The sequence below is a fragment of the Nycticebus coucang genome, chromosome 10 (assembly GCF_027406575.1).
Source record: "Nycticebus coucang isolate mNycCou1 chromosome 10, mNycCou1.pri, whole genome shotgun sequence".
Lineage (NCBI taxonomy): Eukaryota > Metazoa > Chordata > Mammalia > Primates > Lorisidae > Nycticebus > Nycticebus coucang.
This window is the reverse complement of record NC_069789.1, coordinates 16,722,462-16,745,135: the sequence shown is the minus strand read 5'-3', so window position 1 is coordinate 16,745,135 and position 22,674 is coordinate 16,722,462. Positions and strand designations below refer to the sequence as shown.

The following is a 22,674-nucleotide window of genomic DNA, read 5'->3' as shown; positions in this document are numbered from 1 at the left end:
AATGTTTTCCTCGCCATAGGTCTTTAATAAGAAAATGAAAATGGGCATTTGAGGAAGTTTATATGGCCATTTCGAAATGCCCTTCTTTCATAAGTCTTTCATTTTTGTCCCTGTTACTGATGTAACATTTTTTGGATCCCCAGTATTAATTTGCTTTTATCTTTCTCATGGAATTTACCATATCCAGCCATGGGATTGTAAATCAGATCCCTCCATTTAAATCTGTATGTGCCACTTGTCATCTTGGAAACTATGGAAATTCTATGTGTCTCAATCTCCCGAAAAGTAAACCAGAGCACAGATTTGCTGTGAGGGTTAAATTAGGTTATACATGTAAAGAAGTCAGAGCAGTGACTGACTATATACTACATCCTACAAAATTAAAAGATAATTATCCCCAAAAGGAAAAGAAAATCAACCACCTAAAAAGTAATAACAAATTTTGAACTAAACTAAGTCTCAAGTTGATGGCATAGCCATACAGAATACAGAGTTAGATGACTTTATAACACAGAATGTGGACTGTTCATCTCTAATGCGATACATTATATAGACAGAAAGAAGGCAATACCATCTTAAATTGCATTTAGTCGTCTTATTGGTAGTAGTAACATTAATATTGTTATTGGCAAACTGCCATAGATGTATTTTATAGGACATAGCAGATAAGAAATTATGTTGTGGGAAACAAGATTTTAGTATGGGTTGAGCATCCTTAATCCCCAAATCCAAAATCTGAAATGCTCCCCAATCTAAAACTTTTTGAGGCCAACATGATGCTTCAAGTGGAAGATTCCATACAACATCTCATGTGATAGGTTATAGTAAAAACACAGTCATACTTTCTGTTCAAAATTATTAAAAATATTGTATGAAATTATCTTCGAAGTTTGTGTTTTTTTTTTTTTTTTGAGACCGTCTAACTTTGTTGCCCTCAGTACAGTGCCATGATGTCACAGCTCACAGCAACCTCAAACTCTTGGGCTCAAGCGATTCTCTTGCCTCAGCCTGCCAAATAGCTGGGAAATAGGTACCCACCACAACACCCAGCTATTTTTTAGAAACTGGGTCTCGTTCTTGCTCAGGCTGGTCTTGAACCCGTGAGCTCAGGCAATCCATCAGCCTTAGCCTTCCGGAGTGCTGGGATTACAGGTGTGAGCCACTGTGCCCAGCCTTCATAGTCTGTGTTTAAAGCATGTAGGAAAAATAAATGAATTCTGTGTTTAGGTTTAGTTCCCATCCCCAAGATATCTCATTATATACAGTATATGCAAATATTCCAAAATCTGAAATTTTCTAATTTCAGTGTTTCAACATTTCCAGCCTCAAGCTTCTCGGGTAAAGGATGCTCCACTTGTATAGGGGAAAAAAGATAAAAATATAAAATCAAAGAAATTGAGTTAAAATCCTGTAATGTTGAATTCAACTGGAAATACCAGTAGGGATACAGATTCTTTTCTTTTGAAAAAGTTACCTATTTCCTAGTTCTATCAGAAAGATCAATAAGTAATGACAACTCATTGGCAAGGAGCACTCCTAATTACATTGCTAACTACCATTTCCTACTAAAAGGAACTAGGGATGTTTGGAATAGTGAGTATTCTATGTCAGGGGCAGGAAAGAACAAGATGAGTCTGGGCCATCTTGTACCTGAAAGCATGAAAATTATCAAAGATTAACGTGAACATATCTAAAATACTTAGGAACCAACTTGAATTATTTCTCTCTGGCCACATTGGGACAATTTAAGCATCAAAAAGAATAAAGTCCTTCAAATATAGGAAAATCATGCTTTCACAGTAATTTTTTTTTTTAATGTCAGAAATTTCTAGGACACCAACATATTATTCTTTTCTTTCCTTTTAATTTATTGTTGGGGATTTGTTGAGGGTACAAGAAACCAGGTTACACTGATTGCATTTGTTAGGTAAAGTCCCTCTTACAAACGTGTCTGGCCCCCAAAAGGTGTGGCACACACCAAGACCCCACCCCCCTCCCTCCTTCCCTCTCTCTGCCAACATATTATTCTTAAAATTGATAAAAAGAAACAAACATTGACCCTATCTTTTACCTCTAAATTGGTTACCTATTATGGTAACCAAATAGTTAATGGGGAAAAAAGTTCTTTATGGTGTAATTCCAGCTAATGAATTCAGAAGGAAAGATAGAATTAGAAATTCATCTTTTTATAATCCTCTAATGAAATATTGAATCAAGTCACAATCATCAGTGGATGTTAGAACAACTGGATGAAGGTTGATAGAAAATCTTTATAATGTAGGAATCAAGCTGACACCAATTGTACCCAAAATCCATATCTCATTATTAAAAATGCAACTACCAGACCAGACATGACAGGCCTGTAGTCCCACCTACTCCAGAGGATGGCTTGAGCCCAGGAGTTCAATGGCCTAGTTTCTCCAAAAAATCAATGGTATAAAAAAGGGGAGTGCTGATAAAATTCAACGAAAGGGACTTCAGAAACATGGCAACCAAGTACAATATATGGAACTTATTTAGATCTTGAATAAAGGCACTTTAAACAGAATCTTTGGGACAATAAGGAAAATTTTAATACTCGTTGGATGGCAGATACTATTGAGATTGTTCTTAATTTTGTGTGATAGTGGTAGAGTGGATATAATTTGTGTATCAGACATACACATTGAAATTTGGATATGTATTTCAAATATTTTAGCCAATAAAAAAGGCACAATTGCAGGGAGGATGGGGAACAAGAGCCTAAATATAAATGTTGATCATTGTTGAAGTTGATAATTGTTGAATGTGGGGTTGAAGTCAATTATACTATTATCTCTACTCTTGTGTATGTTTACATTATCCCATAAAAAAGTGTTCAACATTGCTAGGAAATAAAATTCATAGTATAATTACATTAATACATAATATATATATAGTATCCCATATTTGTGAGCAATAAAAATTTCACTGTAATGAGTATCATTGTAAATTTTTATGTTATTTCTGCGATGATCAATTTTTAACTGGATTGGTGGGTAATTTCAAAATCATAAACTAATAAAATTAGATGGGAAACATATATAGAAATTCTATTTAATTATTTTCATAAGGAAACAACTGAAAGTATAGCTGGCTCCGTGTACGTGGGGAAGCACATAGCTTATGTGTGAACCTGGCAAAACGCCCCTGTACAGAGACAAGCAGGTGCTGTTCCCAGTGACACCTATTTGTGTGTGTCCCATTACTATAGTTAGAAAATGGCTCAGATTTTTAGTCACTCTTCCCAGAACTTGAAGATTGTCTTCCTGTTTATCTTGGTGGAATGCCTATGTTATACTTGTGATTTTTCTGTTCTCTGTAACCTATTAAAACAAGATTGTCACAGATGGGGAAACAAGAGGTCATTAGTTAACAATCAGATGTTTGATTTCCTGAGCAGAAAAGATGTTCTGTTTTGAATGTTTTAACATCTTTAAAGAAGAAATAGGGCTAATCCCCTGGAAGGTAGATTCTGTGTCAACATAGTCATCTCTAAGTTCATTTCCTCGTTCAATTCTGCCCTTGCATTTATGTCAGCTTTGCCTCTATCTTTTATTGATAGTTCTTAGTTCACAGTGGCTACTTCTTTATAGTTTAAGTAAACACTGCCAGAAGAGCAAAGGGAAGCCAAACATGTGGCCTATTGGGTTGGGTCTACGTCGGTATAACACGGAGATGATAGAATTGTTACTTTAATTCATTCTCCAATTTCTAAAATAGTTGCTCTTCATTAGGTTGGGGCACAAAACATTTTGCAATAATTCCTGGCCATATAATCTTAAGAATTGGGAGGGTCACTATCTTACTCTGTATTTGTTTCTCCTGTAAAATTGGCATAATAATAGTATTCATTTTATAGCACTGCATGAAGATTAAATTAGTTAACATTTGTAAAATGCTTAGAACAGAGATTGACACATATGTATTTATAAAATAAATTCCTGGATGACATTGTGAATCTTCTCTGTAACATTTGAATTAGTGGCAACTGTTATAATGCTGATGGAGTTCCAGAATCTTGTTGTTGGTGAACTTACAATTGGCTGTTTGCATTGTCAGCAAATGATATGCTGAAACTTCATTAATTTGTAATTAGTTCAAAAATTATTAAGCCTGAATAAGTGAAAATTATGAAATCAAGGATCTTTGGGAATATTTGAGATCCATATTTTATATTTGTTCTACCTATAAAAACTTTGTGTTGGGTGGCGCCTGTGGCTCAGTGAGTAGGGCGCCGGCCCCATATACCAAGGGTGGCGGGTTCAAACCCTAGCCCCGGCTGAACTGCAACCAAAAAATAGCTGGGGCGTTATGACAGGCGCCTGTAGTCCCAGCTGCTCGGGAGGCTGAGGCAGGAGAATCGCTGAAGCCCAAGAGCTAGAGGTTGCTGTGAGTCCTGTGACATCATGGCACTCTACTGAAGGCAGTAAAGTGAGACTCTGTCTCTACAAAAAAAAAAAAACTTTGTGTTATATTTAACTAAGTATGTTCAAGATACATATGTTCCATTTGTGATTTTGTATACTTGATGAGAACAAAAAAGCTAGTAAAGGTTTTGACATGGAGATCTGTTAAGTAGATTTCAACAAAGATATATAGAGTTGTAAATACTGTAATTTGTTTGCATACCAGAGCCCTAAACAGTAATTTTAAGATAAATTATTGTAAGAATCAAGTGTTTGTGGAAAGAATGTTCCTACTAAAGTTCTTATTCTCGTGAAATGGTTAAGAATCATTTTTAATCACTATAACAAAAACAGAAGTCCTATCCATAATTTATGTATATCAAAAATACTTTTAACGTTTGCTTTCGTGTTTTTGGAAGCCTTTATATTTTTAAGAATTTCCAGATTAATTTGCTGGGAATCTTATTAGTGCAAAAGGCAGAGGTAGCAATTCCTTTTTCTGTGTTCCCATCCTACCCCATTCATTCCTTTCCAAACTAGGGATCATCATTATTTATTTATATAGCTGCCTCTTACACGGAGTACGTGTCTCTGAGTGTAGTATGACTAATTCATTTGTCTGCCAAGGATAGTCTGGCACGTAGTACGCTGTCAATACTTTTGTTGAACAGCCTAATTAGCAACATCTACAACAATGACATTTCACTATAGTTAAAAAAACAAAAAAGTCCTGGGAAAGTAGGATACACATTTGAGAAAGATAAAGGTGTTAATTCTTTACAGAAAGTTCACTGTTTAGGTGAGCTTGGAATTTGAAATTCCAAGTATACTTCTCAGTTTCCCAAAGGGTAAGCTAATTGGAATTACAGTTCTTTCCCACCAGATTGGATCCTCAGAATGTTATTTATGCATGTAGCAGAATTTTATAACAGTTTTAAATTCTGTATAGTTTACACAGAGCTTTTATGGTTTTGGATTCAAGCTCTGTTTTGTAAATTTTAAGTTTAATTTTTTTTCCTTTTTATCGATATATAATAATTTACATATTTATGAAGGACGCAGGAGTGTTACTTGCATAGAATGTGTAATGATCAGGTATTTGAGGTATCTATCACCAAACTAGTTTTTTAAACTTTTTTTTGCTACAAAGTGGTTTATAATAGTTATTCACATTCATTTTTTGACACACACATTTGCAGTTTCTAGAAGTCTGGAAGGTTATTATCTCAAGGACTGCTGCAGTTACTTGCAGTCTGTTCAGATAATACACACACACACGTGTAGCACAGCATTTTCCACATGAGATGTTCGATAAAGACTCTGAAAATCTAAATCACCGGCCTTTTTATTCTTAAGACAAATGGCAGGTGGAAACACTCTCGGCTTATTTCTGGTAAGGTTTTTAGTATTCATCCGAGTAGCGGACTGTAGTAACAACTGTAACAAGCCGTGAAGATAGTGATGGTCCTTTACTACCCAGATCCACTCCTCGGGGAGCAGCGCCAGCACGAGTGTGGATCCTGGAATGTGCGTTGATTACACAGCTTAGTAGACACAAATTTCTTCATGGGGTTTTGAACTCGCTAGGATTTCACAAGGTTTAAAAAACTGTTTTCTTTTATAATCCTTCAAATTTCAGGGACTTGCTTTAACACCTCAGCAATACGTTACTTATTTTTGTTTTTAACCACTTCAGGCCTTCTTGATAGAAAGGCTGTATGGTGTAATGGAAAAATCAGCCTCAGCATCTGACAGAATCCTGCACTCAGTCCCAGTCCTGAGTGACCTCGGGCAAGTTACTTCTCTGAATTTCCGTTTCCTCCTTCGCAAAAGGAGGGTCGCAGCATCCACCTCGCATCCGCGTCCCGCGTCCAGCACGCCGGAGGCGGCGAGCAGCAGCCATGGCTCCTTCTCCGCCGCTCGGCCGGCCTGGCGCGGGCGGCGCCCTCCTCCAGCAGGTGTAGGCACCGGCGCGCCGCCCCGCCTTCCCGGGCGCGCGGGCTGCAGCGGGGGTGGCGGCCCGTCGGCCTCCGGGCGGAGCCGGCCGAGCGGACGAGGCGCCGGCGAGCGGAGGCGGCCCCGACGCCGCGCCCGCGCCGGAACGTGTGCGCGGCCGCCGCCCCCCTCGGCCCTCCCCTCGGCCCTCCCCCAACCCCTCCGCCCTCGCGCGCCGCCAGCCCGGGTCGCTGCGGGGCCGTGGTGTACGTGCAGAGCGCGCAGAGCGAGTGGCGCCCGCACGCCCTGCGCTTCTCCACAGCCTGGGCCCGGTCGCCCGGGACGCTAAGGCGGCGGCCGAGGTGGCCGGTCGCTCGCGCCGAGCCGAGGTCGCCGCTCGCCAAACAGGCCGCGCTCCCCGGCCCGCGGAGGCATGAAGCGCTGAGGCGGCCGCCGCCGCCACCGCCGTGCGGGACCCGTGGACGAGGAAGCGGCCCGGCCGAGGGCGCGCGGTGCCGGCCTCCCTGAGGCGAGGGGTGGCGGCTGCATGGCTCAGTAGCGGCCCTTTTCTCTACCCCCGCTCCCCGGCTCCGGGCGAGGCCGCCCGGCCGCTACCCCTCCTGCTCGGCCGCCGCCGTCGCCGCCGCCATGGCCAATGACAGCGGCGGGCCCGGCGGCCCGAGCCCGAGCGAGCGAGACCGGCAGTACTGCGAGCTGTGCGGGAAGATGGAGAACCTGCTGCGCTGCAGTCGCTGCCGCAGCTCCTTCTACTGCTGCAAGGAGCACCAGCGCCAGGACTGGAAGAAGCACAAGCTCGTATGCCAGGGCAGCGAGGGCGGTCACGGAGCGGGCCCGCACCAGCATTCCGGCCCCATGCCGCCGCCCGCCGCGCCGCCGCCCAGGGCCGGGGCCCGGGAAGCCAAGAAGGCATTGGCGCTCCGGGACGGCGCCGCCGCATCGCCGGCCACTCGGGACGCGGTCAAGGCGAAGGCCAAGCCCGCGGCCGACCCCGCGGCGGCGGCGGCGGCGGCGGCCGCGCCTCCGCCTCGCGCGGCCCCCGGCGGCCAGGGCCCGGCAGCGGCGGCCGAGGCGGAGCCCGGGAAGGAGGAGCCGCCGGCCCGCCCGTCGCTGTGTCAGGAGAAGGCGAACCTGTGCCCCCCGAGCTACGCGCCCGGCGACGGGCTGAGCCACAGCGGGGGCCTGCGGCCCAACGGGCAGACGAAGCCCCTGCCGGCGCTAAAGCTGGCGCTCGAGTACATCGTGCCCTGCATGAACAAGCACGGCATCTGTGTGGTAGACGACTTCCTGGGCAAGGAGACGGGCCAGCAGATCGGCGATGAGGTGCGCGCTCTGCACGACACCGGCAAGTTCACGGACGGGCAGCTGGTCAGCCAGAAGAGCGACTCGTCCAAGGACATCCGGGGCGATAAGATCACCTGGATCGAGGGCAAGGAGCCCGGCTGTGAAACCATCGGGCTGCTCATGAGCAGCATGGACGACCTGATCCGCCACTGTAACGGGAAGCTGGGCAACTACAAAATCAATGGCCGGACGAAAGTAAGTGTGTGCCAGGGGCTTGCGCTGGACGTCCCTGCGCGGCGGGCAGCCTCTTCTGACTCGAACTGCTTAGGGGGAGGAACAGAATTCCTCTGTGTAAAGCGATTGCTTCTTGGGTAACACCCCCATAAAGAAAACGGATATAATCCGTAGGTAGGTGTTTATCCAGTTAGCCCCCCTTGTCAGTGTCCACTGTGTTCCACTTGCTGCCTGTTTCGCAAACTTCTCCCACTAATTGCATGGTTTTCCTGCTAAACTTAGGCACTACTATCTCCCTGTAACTTTACGTTTTCTTTCTTTCACTCCACTATTGGACACAATTCAAACCTTTTTGGAGGCGTAGCCGCTCACTGGGGGATGTTAGAGTACCACCCAAGCCCAGTGGCTGCTTCTGCATCTGTCTTGTGTTTGCATAAGCTCTTAAATTCCCTGTGATTGAACCACTCATCACATTCTGATTTATAGTCAGATGCTGTGCGTTTAGTTAAGAATCTGCCAGCTGACCACCAAAAGGTAAATGTGAAATTAGACTTTAGTGCAAAGACTCACTGTATTCAGGAAGAGCTTGGCTACTCCCCTCCCCCTCTAGTAGCTCTTAACCCTCTCCCTGTTCCATCTGTTTTGAAACCCACTACAAAACAGGGAAAGAAATATTTCCGATTTTTCTATCTCTCAGTGTAGGTAGGTTGAATTTTATCCCAGGTTTCCTTTATTTGATTTGTAAATGTAATCCTCCTGTTGAAAAAGAACTATTTTGTAGCTTCCTGGGGACCCCCCCTCCCCGCCCCCACATACACAATTGGAGCAGGAGGACTTATTTAAAGTCTCAATTTGGTTTTTTGTTTTCTCTTTAGTGTTGTAATTTTTCTCCAAGCCAGTCTGTTCCCTCTTTCTTACCTCACTACGGTAAACAATAGACTCTTTCCTCCTTAATACTGTATTGCAGTTCTTTTACTTCTCAGATCTTAATTTTTTCTTGTATTTGGCTCCTCCAAGGCCACCCTTTTCCATCCTCCTCCACCATTAATCTGTGTCTGATTTTGTGAGTTTTGAGAGATTATCTTGGGAGATGTTTGTACACATTGACTCTTCTCAGTAGTTCTTTTGTGTGGGTATATGTGTCAGACCATCTATTTTCACAATCATTTGATTCTCAGGCTGCTTGAAAGGCTGAGCATAGACAATGAAGAATGTTATAAACATGAAAATTTTGTGGAGAAAAATACAGTATAGAGTCTAATTTATGTATTGCCAATTCATTGCTGGGTGAAGGCACATGTCTTACTATCATGTATTCTCAAACAAAATGAACAGTTGTATAATATTAAAATGGAAGGAAAAAGAGGATCAGCCTTGGTCTTTCATGAGATTCTTACTTATATATATATTTTAAAACCCTTTGTCATGGATCAAATCATCTGAATGTAGTTGTGAACTCTAGAGCAGGAAAGAAATGAATTTGAGGGACTTAGAGCTATCAATATTGACCACAGTGTATAGTCGGGGCAGAAGCTTAAGTTGGAGTCATGAAGAAGATGACCAAAATTGATCTGTTTTCCAAGTTAGCTGAAGCTTTTTTCTGTGTTCCTGTTTTCACCTGTCCTCATGGAAAGGATAGCACAAGCCTGGCTTTTGGAGGAGTCACTTCTGAGGATGCTGTTAGCTTCTCCCTCAGGAGTCCTAGTGGCTAAAGGAAACAGTATTTGGGATTTTAATTCCCTTACCTGTACATATCATGTAATAAGGGACTAGCTGAAGAAAGGATGGATTTTAAACTCTTTGGATTTGATCTTGTGCTTATATTAATTTTAGAAGAGAATTTTAGGTTCTATGAATGACCTTAGGGGATTCCTTTCCTTGTACTTTCTTAGCTAAAAGAGTTTTTTTTTGTAATCATGTTCGAACATGTAATTTAATTTAAGTATTCCTAAAACACAAAACATGTAATTTAAATATTCCTAAAAAAACAAGGGTGCTTGCTTTAGGGGAATGAAAAAGGAATAAAAATTGTGCCCACCATTTTGAGCAACCACAGACACCAGATTAAGCTCAGTGAAGACATGATTGCAATAATCTTAATCCTATAAAATAGGTAGCATTATTCCTAATTTAAGGAAATTTCAGCTCAGAGTTGACCTGAAACTTGAATACTTACATACTGTTTAAACTTAGGTTATTCAGACATCAGGCTCATGCTTTTTCTATTACATTAGATATAGATAGGATATCAGATGAGAAGATGTAGATTATCTAGCACACTACTGGAACTACAATTTTTTATTTATTTTGTTGATAGTGGGTGAATGGCATTAGCTTTTTATATGAATAATCATACTCTATGGTTGGGTTATATACTTTTTCTTTTTTTTAATTAGGTGACTGGATAATGACTGTGCAATGTTTATTTAAGATAGTACTTTGTACTTACCCACCTGAATCATGCTCATGTCAGTGTAACTCTTAATAAGTATGAGAATATGGTTATAGGGATTGCAGAGGGAGCCTTCAACTAAGAATTTTATTATCTTTCATTACACACTGATTTTAAAAGTTACTTGCCTCAAAGGGGTAGTATTTCTCTCATTTTGACTTTGACAGTAGTAGGTAGGTTATTGGTGTATAGATTATATTAGTATATTATAGATTAGAAAAATAAGACTCAGGAAAGTCAGTTTACTTGTTGAAAAGTCTGCAGCATACCAGGAATTAAATGCAGAGTTTTGACTAAAAATCTTAATGCTCTTTTTATTTACATTACCTGTATTTCATGTTCTTTGTGTATTTATCTCAGAGCCTGATTATCTCCCAATATGAGATATATATATGAATGAGAATGATTAGCTTTGGCTTATTCAGTACAGGCTTTGGTGGTTTCTCTGGAGTTGCTTCTTCAGACATGCTCATCTGGCCACTGTTTATCCAACTACTTAAAAAAGGAACCACAAGGGAAGGATGAAGTAATACAGCAGAAAAACAGAAACATAATTGTAGCCACTGATGTAACTGTGCTCTGGTTTCCACTTTCTCTGTTCTTCTTTTTGAGATTTTCCCCTTTTTTGCCCTTAAATTGCCCTTTGAGAAAGTCACACCTTTTTTTGTTTGTTTGTTTTTTCATCGAGAAGACTGACGGTGGTGTCTCCTAGAAAGGAACCATGGTCTGCTGTTTCCACAAGTTGCATTGACTTGGGGGCATAGGAAGAAGAGGAAAGCATGGGAGTGAGGCTCATGGGAAAATGTTGGAATTTTCCTTCCACTCTGAAGGAAAAAATTTGTGCATTGAAATAAAAATACTAGTATCATATACATAACATTTTTTGGAAACTAAAACTTCATTGTTCAGTTAAAATGTAATTAAAGAAGAGGAGTAATAAAATAGGTTGAGACCAGTTCGCAGTAGATTATAGTACTAAGATTTTTCACTGTTACTATCGTTAATTGGTTAGCTCTAACTGATTATGGCTTTTAGAGGAAATAGAATGAAGAAAATTTTGCTGCTTTATTATTACTACCATAGAGATGTGGTGACAATTCTCTTAGATGTTAAAAACAAAACTGACCCAGGAAGAACCTTCCCCAGAATCTGACCATACTGGTATCCTGATCTCAGACATCCAACCTTTCTAGAGCAATGGTTCTCAACCTGTGGGTCACGACCCACAGGAACTGTGTTAAAAGGTTGCGGCATTAGGAAGGTTGAGAACCACTACTCTAGAACTATGAGAGAATAAACTGTTGTTTAAGCCTAAATAAGTAAATAAATAACCAAACCAAATTTAATTCTCTCTCTTCTGCCATTCTCTTTATTTTAGCATCCAGGATAAAGATAAACAGCATAAACAAGCAGCTTGCTTAATGGTTTAATATTTATATTAGAATTCAAGATTAGGGTCAGTTATTCTGTATGCCCAAAGCTGAAAATAATTGCAGTTGCAGTGATTCTGCCACCTATAAAGGAGATTCATGTGGACTGAAAAGGGTAGCCTTAACAGGTTGCAACACAACCAAATTCAGTTTTGCGGGAGAACATTTTGTACAGTGAGTACAAATCTTTAATCCTGAAGGGATTTTATTTTAAAATAAAATATTTTTTATATGTTTACTACACAAAAATACCCTATAAAACCTTAGTTAGGAGGGGGAGGAGGTCGTCTTAAAGATAATGGATTTTGTTCTGTTTTTAAATCCAGTTTAGGTCCTGGGTCTGTTACCATTTCTGTCTCCTTTGGCTAGTCTCTTAACCTCTGTGAACCTCAATTCCTCCATTTGTAAAATGGTGTTAAAAGGATACCTGTCTTTTCTGCCTCTTGTTGTGAGGAGTACATATAATGCTACATGTAAAACACTCCTTAGACGGTAAAGCACTATGTAGAACTGTTAATTGTTACTCTGCTCATTTAAAAAATTTGCTGTTTCTGGGTGGCACCTGTGGCTCAGTGAGTAGGGTGCCAGCCCCATATACCGAGGGTGGTGGATTCAAACCCAGACCCGGCCAAACTGCAACAAAAAAAATAGCCGGGCGTTGTGGGCGCCTATACTCCCAGCTACTCGGGAGGCTGAGGCAAGAGAATCGCCTAAGACTGGAGTTGGAGGAGTTGGAGGTTGCTGTGAGCCATGACGCCAGAGCACTCTATCATGGGCGATAAAGTGAAGAAACTCTTGTCTCTACAAAAAAAAAAAAATTGCTGTTTCTGATCTGATCTTTTAAGAGTTCCTTGTTTTCTGTTTTTCCCTCCTCCTAAGAGTTGAAGAAGAAGGTTTAGCATACTCACCCATACTCACAGCAACCTCCACTGGGCTCAAGCAGTTCTTCTGCTGCCTCCGTCTCCCAAGTAGCTGGGACTACAGGCGCCCGCTACAATGCCCGGCTATTTTTTGGTTGCAGCATCATTGTTGTTTGGCGGGCCTGGGCTGGATTCAAACCCACCAGCTCAGGTGTCTGTGGCTGGCACCGTAGCCGCTTGAGCCACAGGCACCAAGCCAACTCACCCATTTTTTGATGTAAACCACTCCCCCCCATATATAGAAGAATTAAGAGAAGTTTTGTAACTTCTTCAAGGTCATAGAGCTGGTTAGTGACAAAACCAACAGACATTTGATTTACTGTATTTTGACATTAAATCTAAACTGTGCTTTCTCACGTCAAACCATTCCACTTTCTCCAACATTTCCCAAATTGCAGACTCTGTTTATTTCTTTTTCTATTAACTGCTATAGAAAATTGAGAGGAGGTGGAATGATGATAAAATATCAGAAATAGTTCCATTGACTTACAGATAGAAATGCTATGTGATAGCTTCCTAAAACTATTAAGTAAAGAGGGGGAAAGTTAATGACAACTTAAGGACCATACTTGATGATCTGCACAGGTATCAGAGATGTATAAGCTCTTCATCCCTCGATGTGAAGCACAGCACTGGAATTACAAATAAATGTACCAACTATCAAATACTGAATACTGATAACTATTAAAATTAGAAGATAGTAGCCAGGATTTTTAAGCATAGGAAGGCTTGCTTTTTACTCTGAGGTGATTGGAGGATCCCAAAGTATGAGTAAACATCAGGTTATTGTATATGAAATGGTTTTTAAAATTAAAACCTGGCCAGTGTGGTGGCTCACATCTGTAATCACGGTATTTTGAGAGACCGAAGTGGAAGGATTGCTTGAAGCTAGGAGTATAATTTTTCTTTTTTTTTTAAGACAGAGTCTCACTCTGTTGCCATTGGTAGAGTGCCGTAGCATCACAGCTCACAGCAATCTCAAACTCTTGGGCTTACGCAATTCTCTTGCATTAGCCTCCCAAGTAGCCGGGACTATAGGTGCCCGCCACAACGCCTGGCTAACATGGAATGTAATTTAAGACTAGCCTGGGCAATATAGCAAGACCTTATCAGTTCGTGTGGTAGTGGGCATGTGTAGTCAGGCAGGAGAATCACTTGATCGCAGGAGTTGCAGTTTGCAGTGAGCTATGATGATGCCACTTCACTTCAGCCCAGGCAGCAAAGCGAGGCCCTGTCTCAAATAAATAAATTTGAAATTAAAATGTGAAAGTTTAAACATGAGCTATAGGGCCTAGGAAGCTGCAATCTTATCTTGATTGAAAAACTTCAATTTAAGACTAAACCTGACTAGTAAATTGAAAAGGACTAATTAGGAGTTTGCAAAATTAAAAGTTTGACCATCCATCTGAATTTTTCTTTTAATATCGATACTTTCAACTCTTATTTATAAATGGTGACTAGAAGCCCTGATTGTGCAGTTCTGTTATAGAATTATCTCTGTCTCCAGGCATGTTACCTTCTGTGATGTCTTTTACTGATGTCTCTTAGCACTACTCCTCCGAAAGATGTTTTGAAAATTGCTTATTTATTTTCTAATTTTTATTTTACTATGGACTATATTGAGTATTAATTTTTTTATTTACTTATTTTTTATTTTTATTGAAAATTGCTTTTTAATTAGTTTATCTACACCCTAAAATTTCCTTTTTTAGATAGTCTCTCCTTAATTTCCTTGGATGTTCTTTCTCCACTAAGTCTTTCCTCCGACATTATTTAAAGCCATTTTTCTCAGAAGCTGGCCTACCCTCTTGTTTCCTTAATAGGAACTGTCATCCCACTTTGTTCTTCTGACTTACAAATTCATTCCGTTTTCCTTTTTCCCCTCTTTCAGGCTTGAAATCTCTTTGTTCTTCTCCCATGTTTTCACAGCACAATAGCACTATTAACTATCCACTTTTAAAATGTCTGGCTTCTCATTTACTAGCCTGGGTCTTAGCCTTTCAATTACAGCAGAACCTCTGTAAGTTGACCACCTAAGGGACTGTAACAAACTGGTACGCATACCAGAGGTGGTCAACATAAGGAAGTAGGCCTACCGTGCCGATGTGTACATGCCGTGCATGTCTGGTCTATGAAAGTTAGGTTCACTTAAGGAGGGAGTCAGTGTGGGGAGGTGATCAACTATATATTTTTTCTTTATATTTTTCAGAGTTTTCTTTTTTCCCCCTCAACTTCTAACTATGGTTTTTTCTCTAAAGCTCAGTTCTTAATCTGTATGTCTCTATCCAGAGAGACATGCATGTAGGCAGAACTTGAAAACAGACATGGGTATACCATATTTCTAGGTTTTCCTTCTTAGCTTGTAGTTGTCTGTTGCTGTGCAACTTAGAGGCTTAAAATAATACACATTTATGATCCTATAGTTCTGTAAATCAGAAATCTGGGCACAGGCTGGCTGTGTTTCTCACAAGGCTGCATCGGGACAATGGGCACATTCTGTGCTTTCCTCTGAAAGCTTGAATGGGGAAGAATCTGCTTCCAGGGTCACTCACTGGTTATTGGCAGATTTCAGTTCCTGGTGGGTCCTTGGATTAAGGGCTTCAGTTCCTTGCCATGTCAGCCTCTCTAACATGGCAGCTTGCTTCAACAAAGTATGCAAGCCAAAAAGGCTATCCTAGAATGGCTGAAGACCCAGTCTCTTGTAACCTAATCATTGAAGTGACATCCCATTATTTATGCTATATTCTTTTGGTTTGAATGAAGTAAGTCACTAGGTTCATTCCACCTTCAAGGGGAAGGAATTATACAAGGGTGTGAATATCATTTTTGTTTGTTTTTTGTAGAGACAGAGTCTCACTTTGTTGCCCTTGGTAGAATGCTGTGGCGTCTCAGCTCACAGCAACCTCCAACTCTAGGGCTTAGGCAATTCTCTTGCTTCAGCCTCCCGAGTAGCTGGGATTACAGGCACCTGCCACAATGCCCAGCTGTTTTTTTTGTTGTTGCAGTTTGGCCGGGTCTGAGTTTGAACCTGCCACCCTCGGTATGGGGCTGGCACCTTACGCACTGAGCCGTAGGGTCTCACTATGTTCCCCAAGCAGGGGTGGTCTCAAACTATTGGCCTCAAGCAATCCTCCTGCTTTGGCAACCCAAAGTGCTGGTGTTATAGGCCTGAAAACCATTTTAGTTTGCCTCCTCCTTTTGCTCTAGTCTCCTTTTTCTCCCTGGGTAATCTCATGCACTTATGGTAGCACAACTTGTTAAGTTGGTTTGCCTGCGTTCAAACTCCCATGCCACTATTTAATTGCTCTTTGATTTTAGGCAAATTTTCTGACAATTAACATGTGAACTACCTCATCAGTATGATAGCAGTTAATAATAGTTTCTAATTCAATAATGGGTTTGTTTGAGGATAGATGAGGTAATACATAAGAAATGTTCAGTAGGGCATCACCTGTGGCTCAGTGGGTAAGAGCTCCAGCACCATATACCAAGGGTGGCAGGTTCGAACCTATGCCCAGGAGTTGGAGGTTGCTGTGAACTGTGATATCACAGTACTCTACCGAGGGCAATAAAGTGAGACTCTGTCTCAAAAAAATAAATAAAGAAAAATGTTCAGTAGATAATCTGTGCTCAATAAATATTAGCTGTAACTGTGTAACAATAGGAGGAGTAACACCAGTCATGACTTCAGCTATTAAGATTTATTAAAGACTTCTTGATTTATCTGTTTTACCCTGGCATTTGTAGAGGACTGATGGCCATCTCCACCTGAATTTCCTTTAGTATTGTAAATTCAGCATGATTAAGACTGAAGTTTCCACTTATTGGAAGGGATGAGTGTTGTCTAAGGAGATGGAGGAAGGTTTAAACTGGATCCTGTCGGTGAACCTTATTTATTTCTTTAATAAGTGCCCAGGTCACAGAGTAATACTTTCTGCCCTTCTATTATCTTAATGGCTGAGGGGAAAAAAACACTGAACTTGTAATTCCAGGTGTGATGGATGTTTATGAGATAGATGTACAGGATCTTACTATGAGAGCATGATGGAGGAGACTTAACTTTGTCTTAGGCCAGGAAAGGTTTTCTAGAAGAAGTATTTAGCATGAGACTTCTGAAGGGTGAATTGGAGTTAAGTCCATTGAAAGTCTCTAGACCTGGAAAGGAACATATTTTCTTTAATCAGCATGAAAATTTTACTTATTTAAAAAATTATTTCTTGGCTTGGCACCTGTAGCTCAAGTGGCTAAGGCGCCAGTCACATACACTAGAGCTGGTGGGTTCAAATCCAGCCCAGGCCCGCTAAACAACAGCGACAACTATAACCAAAAAATAGCTGGGCGTTGTGGCGGGCGCCTGTAGTCCCATCTTGGGAGGAGAGGCAAAAGGATCGCTTAAGCCCAAGAGTTTGAGGTTGCTGTGAGCAGTGACACCCTGGCACTCTACCCAGGGTGACAGCTTGAGACTCTGTCTCAAAAAAGAAAATTATTTCTTATCTGTCTTGTTTCTCATTCCCATTTATACTTTCCTACTAAAACCTTTCTTCATCTGTGTCCTAGATTATTATAAAAGCCTAATTTATTTTCTTTTTGTATCTTTTCTTTCCAATCTATTCTGTCCATAGCTACTTTTTAAAAAGAACATTTCATTTCCTGCTGTGTACTTTGTGTTCCAGCCACAGGCACCTACTTGCAGGTCCCCAAATTTACCTTCATTTTCTACCTCTTGTGTTTCCTCAGCTCTTTTCATGTGGAAAATGGTGGGAGGTTCTCAAACTTCCTTCTTGCTTCCCTTTCTTTAAGCGTGATCAATTTTGCCCCATCCATTGCCCTGGTACTTCCCATCTCTAAAAGCACAATCTTCACAGTGGTGAGTTTCCAACCCTGTTTCTTCTGCTGTTGTCAGCCACTTGAGGAGAAAACCTCTCTCTTACATTGGTACACTCAGCATCTTGCACCCCTAGACCCGGTAAGTATTGTTATTTGAATTTCCACTTCACTATCCTAATCAAGACTTTAATCACTTTCTTCTTGGATTGTTATACAGTATTATATACAATATCATTCTTCCCCTAATTTGTTTTTTTACATGTACTATTCACATTCAGCCCATATAAAGTTACCAAGACTTAGCCAGGAGTGGCAGCTCAAGCCTGTAATTCTAGCACTCGGAGGCCAAGGTGGAAACATAGCTTGAACTCAGGAGTTAGAGACCAGCCTGAGCAAGAGCGAGACCTTGTCTCTACTAAAATTAGAAAAATTAGCTGGCCATTGTGGTGGATGCCTGCAGTCCCCGCTCCTTGGGAGGCTGAGGCAAGAGGATCGCTTGAGCCCAGGAGTCTGAGGTTGCTGTGAGCTAAGCTGATGCCACGACACTCTAGCATGGGCAACAGAGTGAGACTCTTCTCAAAAAAATAAATAAATAAAGTTGTCAACACTTAGAAAAATCTTACACAGAATTCTTGAGATTTTTTTAAAGGATACAGTTTGATTCTTAGGCACTCTTCCTGCTTCCCTTGCCTCTTCCCAGTGAGCCCATCTTTGAATTGGCTGATTTACCACTCCCACACTCTGCCCGGCAATGCAGACCTTCTGTATCCTTTAGGACTCAGGCGTCCTCAGACTTTTTAAACAGGGGGCCAGTTCTCTGTCCCTCAGACCGTTGGAGGGCCAGACTATAGTTTAAAAAAAACACTATGAACAAATTCCTATGCACACTGCACATATCTTATTTTGAAGTAAAAAAACAAAACGGGAACAAATACAATCACATCGCCTCATGTGGCCCGCTGGCCGCAGTATGAGGACCCCTGCGGTTGTTCCATTCACAGTTGTGTTCCTGAACTCTGAATGTCCATTGATCTTTTTTCTCAACAACCTTATATACCTTCTATTGCTGATGCATCTTCTCCAGAGAGTTACAAAGGCAGGGGAACTGTTTTATACTATTCTGTGTTACGCAAAACACCTTTCGTTACTGTTCTTGTTATATACGCTATTATTCACGTATTAACACTTGGTGAATTGCCCTCAGCTGATTCTCTGCCCTGTACCTTACCTCTGCTTCACCACCATTCCATGCAGTTTCTAAACTTGAAGTGAGACATTTTAAAAGTTTGAGAGTTTTTGTCCTATCTTGGTTAGCGCTCCTTTCTATGCTTGCTTTGGTGTTTCTAGTCCCTAATTTTCCAGATAAAAATAACCTAGGCCAGCATGGCCTAGGCTATTTTTAACTCCCAAGTACTGGGAGAAAGATCTTCCTTGGGAAAATGAAATTTTATGCCACCATCTTGGCCAAAGTTAGTTGATCAGGTACAAATTATGCTAGAGCCCTGCACATCCATAGATCTCAAGGCAGTAGGGCTCATATATCTTACCTCCCTCATCTCCACCAATAGCATGAGAATCCCTAGGGAAAGAGTCAGTTTAAAACGAAACAGCATAATAGACATGATGTTGAAGGTGACCTCTTACCTGTATACACCCTTCTATGACCTAGAAGAGAAAAGCATGTAGACAAAAGCAAGCAGACATCAAGTTCAACATTGATACCACATGATTGATGTGCAAAGTAAAATTTTCAAGAGGAAAATTTTAAATTTCTAAATTATCATGGCTTTAAATTGGTTTTAGAAATATAATTTATTCGAGACTTCCCATATATGAAAAGAGGGTTTAAGAGTTATATTTAACAAAAGAGGGCATGATTTAAATAAGATGAGAAATATTTCTTTTATAATCAGAAATGTAGTTAAGACCCCATTTCCGATTTCAAGAATTTAATCAATGTAGGGGGAAACAGTTGATTTAACTGTATTAAAAGAGGGCAGTTAATGGAGTGCAGGTGGTAGGAACTTGGCAGTCTTAAAAGTCATTTGATTTGGTCTTTGAATACATTCAAACATTTTTATTCTTTTAAAAAAAAGCTTTACTTGCCAATTATGCTTAATTTTGATACGTGGAATGTGGTTTCATTCTCTGCTTACTGAGTTGTTAAGGATAGTAGCCTAAGAGTTAATAGTTATCGTAGATAATTTATGTGCAAAGAATGGTTGTAGTTTTGGGTGGTTACAACTCAATGTATTTTGGAGTAAAATTTCTTGCATAAAGAAATTTTTAGCTCAAAGGTATGTGTGATAATGAAATAGCACCCTTCTGAAACCGAGAAGTTTTACTCAAGGTAGTCATGTAAACTAGTGTTTCTTACTTTGTTTTGCTTATGGACCCCTTTAGGAATCTAGTGGAAGCTGTGGATTCTAAAAATGAACATAGTACATGCAAAAGCTTTGCTTATAATAGGGCCCATCCGAATCCAAATGGGAGCAGAGGAGGTCAAACTCTCCCTCTTTGCTGACGACATGATCTTATACTTAGAGAACCCCAAAGACTCAACCACAAGACTCCTAGAAGTCATCAAAAAATACAGTAATGTTTCAGGATATAAAATCAATGTCCACAAGTCAGTAGCCTTTGTATACACCAATAACAGTCAAGATGAGAAGCTAATTAAGGACACAACTCCCTTCACCATAGTCTCAAAGAAAATGAAATACCTAGGAATATACCTAATGAAGGAGGTGAAGGACCTCTATAAAGAAAACTATGAAATCCTCAGAAAGGAAATAGCAGAGGATATTAACAAATGGAAGAACATACCATGCTCATGGCTTGGAAGAATCAACATTGTTAAAATGTCTATACTTCCCAAAGCAATCTACCTATTCAATGCCATTCCTATCAAAATACCAACATCGTACTTTCAAGATTTGGAAAAAATGATTCTGCGTTTTGTATGGAACCAGAAAAAACCCCGTATAGCTAAGGCAGTTCTTTGTAACAAAAATAAAGCTGGGGGCATCAGCATACCAGATTTTAGTCTGTACTACAAAGCCATAGTGCTCAAGACAGCATGGTACTGGCACAAAAACAGAGACATAGACACTTGGAATCGAATTGAAAACCAAGAAATGAAACTAACATCTTACAACCACCTAATCTTTGATAAACCAAACAAGAACATACCTTTGGGGGAAAGACTCCCTATTCAATAAATGGTGTTGGGAGAACTGGATGTCTACATGTAAAAGACTGAAACTGGACCCACACCTTTCCCTACTCACAAAAATTGATTCAAGATGGATAAAGGTCTTAAATTTAAGGCATGAAACAATAAAAATCCTCCAAGAAAGCATAGGAAAAACACTGGAAGATATTGGCCTGGGGAAAGACTTCATGAAGAAGACTGCCATGGCAATTGCAACAACAACAAAAATGAACAAATGGGACTTCATTAAACTGAAAAGCTTCTGTACAGCTAAGGAGCCAATAACCAAAGCAAAGAGACAGCCTACACAATGGGAAAGGATATTTGCATATTTTCAATCAGGCAAAAGCTTGATAACTAGGATCTATAGAGAACTCAATCCACATGAAAAAAGCCAACAATCCCATATATCAATGGGCAAGAGACATGAATAGAACTTTCTCTAAAGATGACAGACGAATGGCTAACAAACACATGAAAAAATGTTCATCATCTCTATATATTAGAGAAATGCAAATCAAAACAACCCTGAGATAATCATCTAACCTCAGTGAGAATGGCCCACATCTCAAAATCTCAAAACTGCAGATGCTGGCGTGGATTTGGAGAGAAGGGAACGCTTTTACACTGCTGGTGGGACTGCAAACTAGTACAACCTTTTTGAAAGGAAGTATGGAGAAACCTCAAAGCACTCAAGCTAGACCTCCCATTTGATCCTGCAATCCCATTACTGGGCATCTACCCAGAAGGAAAAAAATCCTTTTATCATAAGGACACTTGTACTAGACTGTTTATTGCAGCTCAATTTACAATCGCCAAAATGTGGAAACAGCCTAAATGCCCACCAACCCAGGAATGGATTAACAAGCTGTGGTATATGTATACCATGGAATACTATTCAGCCATTTAAAAAAATGGAGACTTTACATCCTTCATATTAACCTGGTTGGAAGTGGAAGACATTATTCTTAGTAAAGCATCACAAGAATGGAGAAGCATGAATCCTATGTACTCAATTTTGATACGAGGACAATTAATGACAATTAAGGTTATGGGGGCGGCAAGCAGAAAGAGGGAGGGAGGGAGGGAGGTGGGGCCTTGGTGTGTGTCACAGTTTATGGGGGCAAGACATGATTGCAAGAGGGACTTTACCTAACAATTGCAATCAGTGTAACCTGGCTTATTGTACCCTCAGAATCCCCAACAATAAAATAATAATAATAATAGGGCCCATCCATAGGCCCTATATTAAAAAGCCCTGTTGTTATAAGAGAGTTCCAAAAAAACCCAAACCAGAACAAACAAACAAACAAAAAATTTTAAGCATTTAAGTAATGATAGAATAAGGTTTTATGTGTATTCAGTTACTACTCTTGCCTTTAGAACTATGCTTTGAATTTCTCCACCCCCTGTGATAGTACTCAATTTAAATTATAGAGACCTAGATAAAGGAATGGAAATTATAATTTAGTGGTATGCACACACAGACCGCTGAAGGATGTTTGTACAGTCTGGCCATAGCACAAAACAAAGTTAACTGGTATGTGCCAGGATGGAAGCCATAACTTAGTGACACTGTCTTATCTGAAGGGCGTATCTCTCCAGACACCTTTGCTAGGCTAATCCTTGCTTTAGTAGTCTCTATATGCAGTTTTGCAGTAAAAGACTTGAGAGTCTTTATCACTAGGACTAACACTGGCTCATGATTTTTTTCCTTTTTCCCTCTTCTCCTTTACACTGTCCTACCCCCTGCTATCATTGTACAGGTGCTTGTGTGTTTTGCATTTGTTTTTGTTTATACTTGTTTTTTTTTTTTTTTTGGGTATTGACTTTATTTATTTGTTTTTGTTTATACTTGTAACTGGCATTTCAGTAATACTGACCTGAAATTTAAAAAAGTAAATCCTTGGGAGTACCTTACTAACAAAAATGC

The 22,674-nt window shown here is 40.6% G+C and overlaps 1 protein-coding gene across 3 annotated transcripts in view; it reads left to right on the top strand.

Moving 5' to 3' along the window:
* The first annotated feature begins 6,466 nt into the window (after positions 1–6,466).
* The window catches only part of EGLN1 (egl-9 family hypoxia inducible factor 1), a 63,474-nt gene continuing 47,266 nt past the window's right edge, over positions 6,467–22,674 (top strand). Inside the window, exon 1 of one of the 3 annotated variants that reach the window (XM_053606701.1) lies at positions 6,467–7,919. In XM_053606701.1, the coding sequence (XP_053462676.1) occupies positions 7,011–7,919 (909 nt within the window). In that variant the 5' untranslated portion in view covers positions 6,467–7,010. The remainder of the gene's footprint in view (positions 7,920–22,674) is intronic. The other 2 variants (XM_053606700.1, XM_053606698.1) reach the window with 2 other exon arrangements.